The sequence below is a fragment of the Lepidochelys kempii genome, chromosome 3 (genome assembly GCF_965140285.1).
Source record: "Lepidochelys kempii isolate rLepKem1 chromosome 3, rLepKem1.hap1, whole genome shotgun sequence".
Lineage (NCBI taxonomy): Eukaryota > Metazoa > Chordata > Testudines > Cheloniidae > Lepidochelys > Lepidochelys kempii.
The window spans coordinates 46,559,759-46,571,407 of record NC_136382.1 but is presented as its reverse complement, the minus strand read 5'-3'; the positions used below and the strand labels follow the sequence as shown (position 1 = coordinate 46,571,407).

The window sequence follows — 11,649 nt, the reverse complement described above, 5'->3', positions numbered from 1 at the left end:
TTGCTCCTCACCTTCGTAATGTACAGCAGGAGAAAATCCTATTGTGTAACCAACAAGAATAAAGAGGCCTTTGCAAGTGCTGTGCTTCTCAGTTATTTTGGCTCTGACAATATAGGGCCTGATTCTGATCTCACTTACAAAGAGGTCTGGGAGTGGAGTTACGTGAACATACATTTGGTCTGAAAGGAGAATGAGCAAAACCAAACCGTCAATAAACTCATGGTGTGCTTTCAGTTAATGATGCCTCCATAAGATCACATTCTATCTCTAAGCTATATTTTCCATTGCTTTGTCTGCTTGCAAAACTTTTAATGGAACAAGTTTTTCTGGCAGAAGAACACTGATTTTTATCTTTAATGGGCAGCCTCTCTATCGTTTAGCTTCAGGAAACAGCTTCCTCATTGTAAACTGCCTGAGAGTGGTGACAGCTAGTCAACTTCAAAAGCAGGCAGTGGAGATTTGCTTGCTAAGTTTGGGAAGGAATTCAGAAATGCTGAAAGCTGCAGATGACATTATGGACCAGGAGGACTCCACTTCTCAAAGCTGGGATATCAATGACATCAAACTGCCTCAGGTACGTGTATTTGTTTTAGAAGGTATTTTAGAAGTTCAGCCAATCATGGAATACCTTCTGAAACATTCATATTTTATCATCTTTCCTTGTTTGCCACTTCCCCGGTATCCAGGGTGTATGGTAAAATGAGACATTTTGTTGAACAGCTAGAAAATTATTCAGTAAAACATTTAAGCATTCATACATTTATCCTTGAATTATACACCTGAAAGAGCTGTCTATGTGTTATAAGAAATAGTGATACTCTAGTTTCACTAAAAGAAAAGGAGGACTTGTGGCACCTTAGAGACTAACCAATTTATCTGAGCATAAGCTTTCGTGAGCTACAGCTCACTTCATCAGATGCATTCAGTGGAAAACACAGTGCGGAGATTTTATGCTCAAATAAATTGGTTAATCTCTAAGGTGCCACAAGTACTCCTTTTCTTTTTGCGAATACAGATGAACACGGCTGCTACTCTGAAACCTCTAGTTTCACTAACTTTCTAGTTCACTGGTTGGATGAAGCAGCTATTCAATATTTTATTTTATCCTCTCTCTTGAATGTCTTATTTATTGCATATCATTCAAACGTGCTGAGATGGTACCTGAGGCACAGAGTTTAAGGTCAAAAGTGTCCAGTAACTTTGGGTTCCCAATTTGAGATACCTAAGACTTGATTTTTTTCAGAGTACTTTGCATTATATAGCATTTTATTGGTTCAAAAAGCACAGCTGCCACTGCTTTCAGTTGCAGATGTGAGTTCTCAACACTTCTGCAAATCAGAGCCCAGGTTCAAGTTAGGAACCCAGAACCTTTGCAGCCTTAAAGTTCTTTTAATATAGTTTTGTATGTGTGTAGTTTCCTAGGTTTTTTAAAAAAGCAAACAGAAAAAAGTGAAACTCCAATAAGTGGCAACATCTTGGCACCAACATGGGTCTTCAGCATTGTTGGAACATTTCGATCCAAGCCTCTGCAGCTTGAGCTAACAGAGGACCACTAGCTGGTTGTCCTTCTGTATGTAGACCAGCTACTAGTAGGGCATTAGACACACACTTTGGCTGGAGGTATAAGAGATATTTGTTGACAGCAGATGCATGGTGACTCCCAAGCTCTTTATCCCAGTCCCAGTTTTCTTCTTCATGCTCCCCTTTAGAGTCCCAATCTTCCATTACATCAGTGTCAAGTCTCAATCTCCCTTCCTGAGCTTCTCATCCCGATATCTGCTAGGCCCCTTGTCCCAGGCTCCTTACCAAGCCAGCTCAGTCCCTCACCCACCCAACCCCAACTCCTCATCCAATCTGTCTCCCCACCTTGGCTCCCACTCACAATCACCCTCCCCACCCAGGCTCCTTGTCTCAGTCCCCCTTCCACCCTAAAGGCTTCTTGTCCAAATCTACTGCCGCCAGTGGCCTTCCTCCCGTCAATCCATCTCTTCTCCCATCTGCATTCAAGTCAGGCAGATTCCAGCTCCGCACTGCCTAGGCGCCAGCAGATGGAGCATAGAGAGCATAGAAGAAATGGTCTCCCAGTTCTCATTTCCCAAGCCTGGAGTCACAGCAGCTGGAAGCAGCGAGTGCAGGGAGAATTTTTATCAGCCATTGGATTCCTGGGCTGGAGCATGTGCAGTGCAGATTAAATCTTCAGAGCATTTAGCTGCCAAACTCTAACAAGTCTCTGCTGAGCATGTGTGAACTGAGTAGAACTGGCCATAACTCAGGATTTTCAGTTTCCAAAAAATTTCAGTATTTTGGAATTTATTTTTGTTCTAAACTGAATTAAAAACAATTATACCAAATTCTTTGTGCACCCACAAAGCCTGAAAATTTTCATTTTGGAAGCACCAAACCATAATATTTCCAAAATTAAATATGTGAAATTGACATTCTTGTCAGTTTCACAGTTAGCACAGCTAGCATAAGAATATCACTTTTATTCAGCAGCTGTCTGGGCTCCCAGGGTCCGCTGGTCCAGGGCAGCACCACCATGTAGACTGTCGGGGACCCCAGGGTTTCCAGATTTCTGGGCCAGCTGGCACCCTGGCTACCTACTCAGGTGTCTGGTAGTCCAGGGAACCAGCTGGCTTGGGAATTTGGAAACCTTGAGCCCTCCAGTGTGAAGCTGTCTGCACAGAAGAGCTGCCCAGCAGCAGCCATGGACACTGAAAGCCCAACACAGGACTTCCAGGTACCCAGTTCCGAAACAGGCAGCCTGGAAGACCTGAGAGCTTGTCTACACAAATATATAGTTCACGAAAAGCTGGGGTATAAATCTACCCCACATCAACCTGCTGCACACTAAGTGTCCATGTGAACTCTGCTACTGCACACTAAAAGTTCTATAGTGAGCTTTGACCTACCCGGCTTTGAAACAGGAGTAGATTAATTTACTTTGAGTGGGGTTCACCGGGCTTCCAGGCTCTGAATCTGCTAGTTGAGCTGTCTCTAGAGACAGGGCACCTTGAAGCCTGCCTTGAATGGGCTGTCCTAGAGCCCAAGCTGGAGCTCAGGCTTGCAGAGTTCTATGCTTCCTGCTCCACAGCAGAGAGATGGGCAGTGCTGCTGCAGAGAGGAGAGCATAGCAGCCCTGAGAGCTCCAGCTGGGGGTGCTAGGCTCCGGGCTCCTGGGCTTTTGTGCTTGGGGCTTCTGGAGCTGCCAGGGTCTCTGTGGAATGGGAGCCTGGAAACCCTGCAATCCCCAGCACAGGGCAGTCTGCATGGTGGGGCTGCCCCAGAACATGGGCTCCCCAGCAGCCATCCAGGAAACTGGGTTTTGAGTAAAGTTTGATCAAATCTGTAATAGATTCAGTGAAACTTTTCGCTCTGCTGAGCTGGTACTTTCTGATTAAACTCAGATTTGTCAGAAAATTTCTGGCCAGCTCTAGAATCAAGATTTTTCAAAGGAACAGAACTTGTCAAACTTGTGTAGTTTTTCACAGGGGTGGCAAAGAAATCTCCCTGATGCTAGTCTCTCACAATAGATCTCCCAGCCAGTGCAAATTAGCAAGGTGCTTCCGTACTGCTTTCATGGATCTCTGTCTCTTTTGACCTTTTCTCCTTTCTTTTTTTTTCTTGAGCGTAATGAAAGCAAACAGTGCTTTGCTGAGACTAGTTCATGTTGTCACCAATCTATTTCGCATTAAGGCATCAGAGTGTTTGGTTCTTTATAACCTATTTACATTTTCTTCTTGTACTAACTGTAGCCATTGTCTTGATGTCTGGCTGGCTCCTTGCTAAAATGTCATTTTGTTTGTTTAGTTTTATATTTGTTGTTTACAATATAGATTTTTGACTCCACCTCTAATAGAAAAATAAGGTCTGACTGAAATGCTGTATTGGGGATGGTGGAGGGGGAAGAGGTTTAAGTTAGGATAGAAATCTGGTCTGAGAATTAGCAATTGACCTGAACAAAATGCTGGATCTGGAGACCCAGGAAGCTTTGAAGCAGTCTGGATATGCTTCAGTGCTCATCCTCTCTCTACGGAAAGTCCAGGCTAAACCAAACCAAATGCTTGGCTCCGACTCCAAACTTTGCAACACAGGCCCATCTTTAATAATAGTAATGGTGAAGTAGGCCATGGAGCATACAAGAAATTAACCTGCTAATAATTGCTAAGTTTGACAGTTGTGTAGGGTATTTCATTTAAAGTAGGTGGCTTAAAGTAGGTACCTTGCCTTCCACTCCTGAGGCTGCTCTGCACCTGGCTGGGCCCTGGAATGAGTTAGAGCAGCCTGAAGGCCAAAGGGCTGTTCTGGCAGCTGGTCAGATCATTAGAGCAAAGTGAAACTGCAGCCATGGTCCCTTTCCCCAGCCATCCCCCAAGCCTATACTGAAGGAATCCTCCTGTTACTGGCTAGTCTGGATTTAGGCCTGCTACACAATGCCAGAGTGACAAGGATCTAGCCTATTGTCCTCAAATTGAGAAACTACTTTCTTTCCTTGGCTAAAATGTGGCATTCTTTGGGTTCTTAACAGGATGTGAAACAAACAGATTGGTTTCAGGAATGGCCAGATTCCTATGTAAAGCATATCTATAGCTCGGATGATAAAAATGCTCAGAGGCACCTGAGTAGCTGGGCGATGAGAAACACCAATAACCACAACTCTCGCATCTTAAAAAAATCCTGCCTTGGGGTAGTGGTCTGCAACAATGACTGCTCAGCCGCAGATGGGAGGAAGATATATCTGAGACCAGCCATATGTGATAAAGCCAGGCAAAAACAGCAAAGTAAGTATGACCGTGTGCAAATGGCAACGCCTGCCCTGGTTCTCTTATTAATACCCTTGTTAATAATTTATTATAATATCATAGAAATTAGAGATGGAAAAGACTAATTGCATCATCCAGTCTTTCCCACTGCCATTGCAACAGTATTCCCTATTATTAAATACAACTTGCATGTTTCAGAAGAATACTAATGAGTATTGATTCCTTTTTGTTTTTACTGATTTGGCTTCTCAAAACTTTCTTTTGTAGCCTGGCTAGTCTTAAAAGTCAGCATGTACTGTCTCTATTTTGCTTTAGCTAAGGCTTGATATCCAGCTTGGCACAGATGAGTTCCTAGTACATTAATCTGCACAGGAACCTCTCACTTCCATTGGAAAATATTTTTACTTAAAGGTGACCTCCAAAGGAAAAAAATGAGTTCATTTTTTATGATGTAGTTTTTTTACTTGTTATCTGTATTAGAAATTCAGCCCGTCTATGTTGGAAGACTCTATGATGACTGGAAAATTACTGAAAAGGGGACAACACAAAAGCTGAGAGATCAAAAGTTGAGTAATTCAGAAGGGAAGAGATTTTTAGCTAGACTTGTTAAAATTCTTTTTGATTGTTTGGTTTCGTTAACAGTGACTAATGAACGTTTTGGATAAAGGAAGATTTTGTTAAAGACTTCAGTTAAAGTTAGGCTTGAAAGTATTAAATTTTATTGGTCAGTAAATGATATCACAGTGCATGTATTAATTTACCAAAAAAATGCTTCAATAATAATCAAAACTTACAGATAGGCAAAGAAAGAAAAATGCTGGTTGAGAACTTATTAGAGTTTGGTTTAAGGATATTTACTTAGCAAATTTTTACATGTGATGTTATTCCCCTGATAATTTTGCACAACTGTGAAAATTTAAATCTATTAAAAATAATTTAAAGTGCTTAAAAATAAACATCTATATTATCCATTGAAATTTATTTAAAAAAAAAATCAAATTCGGCCAAATCTAGTTGAAGCGCTAGAGCCCATTATAAACATCCCTGAGCTCTCACATAGGTCCCCCAGCCAAACCAGAAAAGATCAGACTTGAAATTCCTGATACCACTAAATAGAGCTGGTTGAAATTTGGCATTTCCATTCCTCAGGAAATTCTGGCATTTCAAAATTTCCTTTCATCCCAAATCACAATGAAAAGTCAACATTTCTAAATTTCCCACAAAACAGGATTGCCAGAATAATTGGTTACAGAACTATCTAAATGACCTGATCAAAACTTTTTGTTTTGATTAAGGTTGAAGTACTTTGTTTCAACTTTATCACTCAAAATATATTATATTAGTTGAAATGATAAAGCTGAAACAAGGCACTTGAATGCACAGTCAACCTGTGGAACTCATTGTCAGGGGATGTTGTGAAGGCCAAACTATAACAGGGTACCAAAAAAAGAACTAGATAAGTTCATGGAGGATAGGTCTATCAATGGGTGTTAGCCAGGATGGTCAGGGATGCCACCCCATGCTCTAAATGTCCCTAGCTCTGTTTGCCAGAAGCTGGGAGTAGATGACAGGCAACGGATCACTTGATAATTGCATGTTCTGTTCATTCCCTCTGAAGTACCTGCGTTGGCCACTGTTGGAAGACAGGATACTGGGCTAGATGGACCATTGATCTGACCCAGTGTGGCCGTTCTGATGTTCTTAGGATAATTTTTCATTGAATCTTTTGATGAACTTGTTTGCAGTCTGGCAAAATGTTTATTGTATTGAATCAGCATTTTCCAGTGGAAAACTGTTCTATCAGGAAATTTTTAACCAGGTTTACTTCTAAGTTGAAAAACAATCAGAAGACCAAAACCTTCATTGCCCAGTCTTTCAGCCCTTTTTTAATACTTTAATGAAAAACCAACCTAGGTGCAAAAAAGTACAGTTTTTAAAAATATCCTTTGCAGGTCACCTTGAACTATAAAACAGGAGAAAGGTCATTCTTTGCCAGTGTTTGGTTTTCTATATGTATGAAAGGGTTTTTTGCACAGTTCTACTCAATGCATCTTCTGAGCATACAAGCACCATAAGGTAACAATCCACTGCAAATGAACCATTCTCACCGACTGGATTCATCTGAGTGCTAGATCCCCTGCACAGATGCCAATGTATCCTCCTACCCTTGTTGCAGGGAAATGCTGTCCAAACTGCAGTGGACCTTTAAAGCTTATTTCCTGTCGAGGCCATGGTGGGTACCCTGTCACCAACTTCTGGAGGCATGAAGGGCCATTCATATTTTTTCAGGTTGGTGTAAAACAGTTTTATCCAGATCAACTTAAACAGGTATTGAATCAGACTAACTAAAGACATTTATTTGTCCTACCTAATAGGAATCTTATATTATCATTACTTTGTAATGCACCATAAACCATGAGGGCAAGTCTACACTGCACCTGGGTGTGTGCTTCCCAGCCTGGGTAGACAGGTATGGACTAGATCTGCTTGAGCTAGCGTGCTAAAAATAACAGTGTAGATGTTGTGACACAGGTGGCGGCATGGGCACCCGGGTGGGGGGGAGAGGGGTGTCAGGCAGGCTTGTACTTAACATCCACACTGCTATTTTTAGCATGCTAGCTAGAGCAGAGCTAGCGTGTGTCTATGCAAGCAGGGAGATGCTCTCCCAGCTGCGGTGCAGACACAGTCCTATACTTTAGAGTCTAGACTAAGCCCTGACCCTTACAGCTTCAGACATGCTGTTTTGATGTTACATCCTTCCCAGAATGCACCATCCAGAAATAAGGATTTCTTAGAGCAGTAAGGAGTCAGACCTAAGCATTTGTCTGTGGTAGCCCATCATATACACATTATATTTTTTTAGCATTTAGTACAAATTGCTCAAACAGTTAGATAATCGGCCAGATCTTGACTGGTGTAAACAGATTTTTTGTAAAGCTTTACTACGACCCTTTGGGAAATTTGCAAGGGGGGTTGTTTTGTTTTTTTGTAAGTATTTATACTCCCATAAACATTGTGAAGTGCTCATATACTATGGTAAACATATTTGTTCTGACAACACTACGCTGTGTGGCAAGGTAGTGCTATTATCCACATTTTACAGATGGGGAACTGAGGCACAGAGAAGTTAAGTGACTTGCCTAAGGTCACAGAGGAAATCTGGGGCAGAACAGGGAACTGAACACATGTCTCTTAAGTCCAAGGCTAAGTTCTAGACTATCCTTCCTCTCCTCCAGGTCTTTGCACCTGCTGGGGACCTGGCCAAACATATTTTGTTTTAATAACTAACATATTGTATTTACAAACATGCTTATATCAAGTTAATTCTCAAAGAAATAGAGGTGGAAATAAATTTTCTGATTGATCATACCATATATATAGTCTTAGTTTTGAAAGATATGTGTGTGTTCATTAAAGAACTAATGGAACTGGCTACTCACACCATCAGCAGACCATCCTATTCCATTTTGCTGAGTTGAATACACCATGTGAGGTGAAAGGGTCTAACCCACTGGGCCACGCAGCCCCTACGTGGATTTTAAATATGTACCGTAAGTGCTGAACGCTTAAAGTTATTGCATGGGCTCTGTTTTTAACTTGAACTTAACCCATTCCTTTCTAAAGTCTAAGGGGGCCCATGATCACCCAAGGCCAGAAACAAAACTAGAAGCAGAAGCAAGAAGATCAACACAGAAAGCACATACAGCTGTTTCTCCCACCTCTCCAAGACTAAAAAGATGCCGGGAGGCTGAGGTAACTTTTATTATTAATATACAGAGGGCTCAACAGTCGCTTGTCCTATGTGCCATGCTGCTCAGGTTACCTGGATCTTGGGTGTGGGAGTCAGCAACCTTGGCACGCGTACCACTGAATAAAAACTATGGCCAGATTCTCCCCTCCCTTAGAAAAGCCCACAGGACAGGAGACATCTGTCGTTTCAGCTTTCCCCTCAGAACTCTCCCCAGACTGTTGTGTTGTGGGGACTCTAGGGTGACCAGATGTCCCGATTTTATAGGGACAGTCCTGATTTTGGGGTCTTTTTCTTATATAGGCTCCTATTACCCCCGCCCTCTGTCCTGATTTTTCACACTTGCTGCCTGGTTACCCTAGGGGACTCTAACCCTGCAGAATGAGCTGGGTTTTACCAAAATAACCTGCAAATCCCCATGATTTGTAGCTATCAAGGATCCACTAGAGGCATAGGATTATCCATGTGCAGACTGTGCAGTAGCTCCAGGTCCCCTTCCACCACCACCACCTCCATCTATCTGCCCATGCTACTCCAAATAGGAGTTGTACTGCCAAGACATTCCCCACTTGCTGAAAGAATAGGTCTTATTATAACATGCCTGGAAGGAGAACTATAGAAAATATATGATCTAGAAATAGAATAATTTTCAGTAGAATGTTTTCAAACTTTTCCATATGGTATCAGCGGGTCTTTAACTAAGGCAGGGCTGGGCCCTAAAGAATGTACAGTCAGGGGAATTTCTTCATGCAGATAGTTCCAGAATACGTGAAGGGAGTTTCCCTGCGGCTGGGTCCATCAAGTCATAAAGTTGCAATAATTAAAAGGATGCAAAAGTAAAATGACAAAGAACAGAGGCCTGTAAGCACTAATAATTAAATATACACCAAAAGAAGGTGTTCTGCAAGGAATTAAACCTTGTAAAATTATAATCCAATAATTAGAGTATTTAAAGAGATTGCAAAACACCCAGAAACTCTGCTTAGCAGAATACTTCCAGTGTGCTGCACCTTCACTGAAGGAAACTGACATTTGTGAAGCTCTGAATTTTAAAGAAATAAAAATGTCAGCTAAAAATTAGGGGAAATACTTTTACAAATGTGTGAAGAATCATATTTACTGGGGTGAAAAAAAATCAACTTAAAATGTAACAACCATTTAAAAAAACCATCATATCCAACTGCAGCAAAGCTCCATAGAAATAAGTAAATTAGCCTCTGTGATAGTAAATGTATTAAAACAGCAATTTCATTAACAATTTCATTAATTAGTATTATTTCAATACACTCTAGTATTTGATTCTAGGTACATTTTCTAGTAAGTCTTTGGAAGGACTTTGGAGGCTGAACTATCTGTCATACTTATCTGGCCCCCATCAGCATAGCATCTGAACACTCCACCTTTAACGTATTTATTTTCACAACCCCCATATAGTACTATTACAGGGATCGGCAACCTTTAGCACACAGCCCACCAGGGTAAGCCCCCTGGCAGGTCAGGCTGGTTTGTTTACCTGCAGGAAGCGGTGGCCAGCACATCCCTCAGCCCATGCTGCTTCCCGCAGCGCCCATTGGCCTGGAATGGCGAACCACGGCCAGTGGGAGCTGCGATCAGCCAAACCTGCGGATGTGGCAGGTAAACAAACCGGCCCGGCCCACCAAGGGGCTTACCCTGGCGGGCTGTGTGCTAAAGGTTGCCGATCCCTCTACTATTATCTCCATTTTACAGACAGGGCAGAGTGATTATGTGACTTGTCCAAGGTTACACAGGAAGTATGTGTCAGAGAAGAGAACCAAAGTCTTAAAAGTCCCAGACTAGCATCCAAACACCAGGGCCAGCCTTCTTCTTTCTCTGAACTATGACTTTCCTTTCCTGTTTATCATTTGGGGCCCCAGCTTACTAAGATTCACCATTACAATCCACAACATTAACATAACGCAAGGAGAGAAGACATAAACTCAGATACCTTTGGTACTCTGACTGGATCTGTTTTATTGTTTGCATTAAGAGAATTAATTGTTCTGGGTTAGTTATAAGGGTTTCTTTTTCTTTTTTGTTTGTTTTTGTTGAGTTAATTATTACATTTTATTTTTCTTTCTTAAGTCCCTGACAGGTGAGATGCAAAGTCAAGAAGCTTTGCCTTTACTTCTTTCCAATCAGGAAAATTACATATCTCCCTGTAGTTTTAATGGACATTTAATAGACAAAAACCCTCAAGAGCAAATAATAAATAATTGTTTGTCTCTTGCCAAAAACTATGGGTTTGGAAGATCCCCTTACCTAACAGAACACTCTCAGGACACAGGATCTAACAAATACTACGAGAAGTGCAAAGAAATTGGCAGCAGGGAGCATGGTAGCGGAGACCTGTCTGGACCATCTGTGTGCAATATGTACGCTGATTATGGAGAGCCACAACCCTGGAATAAGAACACTGCCCTTGAAAGGAATCCATGTACTGACAAGTGTTGCAATGGTTCTGCTTTATCTTTGGCTGATCTGCATTGTGAAATCGTTTCTTCACAAAACTGTATGGACTCCAGTATCCAACATGTTCCCAATATACCACCTACAACAAAGGCTGGCTACCATCCTGCCAGGCCTAACACAGGCCTGTCTGGAGATGATTTTTATGAAGGGAAATTGCATGTGAATTACAACAGCAGCTACATCCCTTCCTCTTTCTACCATCTCTCTTCGGAGGATCCCTACCTCATTATGAACTCTGCACATCACCATCAACAGCCTTTGCCACTCACAAAAGGAAACGAATGGGACTTTGAAGAAGAAAGAAAATATACCAATCTGGATTACTGCAACAATGAACTGGTTTTTAGTCTCTGTCCTTTACGATGATCATGTTTATCATTTCCCCTCTTCCCTGCACCTGTAAACATGGGCCTGATTCTCTGCTCTGTGTAACGTGAATGTAAAATGCAGCCTTTCTGATTGGGCAGCCCTCTACCCCTCACTCTACATAGGCGTACAAAACTGTGGAGGGGGGGGGTAGATAAGCAGGCTCAGGGAGCACAGCCACCCTGCACCTCCCTGCAGGCCTCTCCTCTCCCTTGTGCAGAAGGGAAGGGGAGCCATAATCCATCCCAGTTAAGTTACACCCCAGGGAATGATGTAGGGGAT

The 11,649-nt window shown here is 42.0% G+C and overlaps 1 protein-coding gene across 1 annotated transcript; it reads left to right on the top strand.

The window, feature by feature from the left end:
* Positions 1 to 490: 490 nt before the first annotated feature.
* Positions 491 to 11,367, top strand: GCM1 (glial cells missing transcription factor 1). The gene is made up of 5 exons (XM_073335115.1): positions 491 to 574; positions 4,529 to 4,781; positions 6,940 to 7,052; positions 8,388 to 8,516; positions 10,615 to 11,367. Exons 1-5 carry the CDS (start codon positions 491 to 493, stop codon positions 11,365 to 11,367), a joined length of 1,332 nt encoding a protein of 443 aa, XP_073191216.1.
* The last annotated feature ends 282 nt before the right edge of the window (positions 11,368 to 11,649 follow it).

Coding starts and splice junctions, on each gene's coding strand:
- GCM1 (XM_073335115.1), top strand. CDS start 491: ATGCTGAAAGCTGCAGATGACATTATGGACCAGGAGGACTCCACTTCT. Junction 575..4,528: donor ATGACATCAAACTGCCTCAG/GTACGTGTATTT, acceptor GGTTCTTAACAG/GATGTGAAACAAACAGATTG. Junction 8,517..10,614: donor AAAGATGCCGGGAGGCTGAG/GTAACTTTTATT, acceptor TTCTTTCTTAAG/TCCCTGACAGGTGAGATGCA.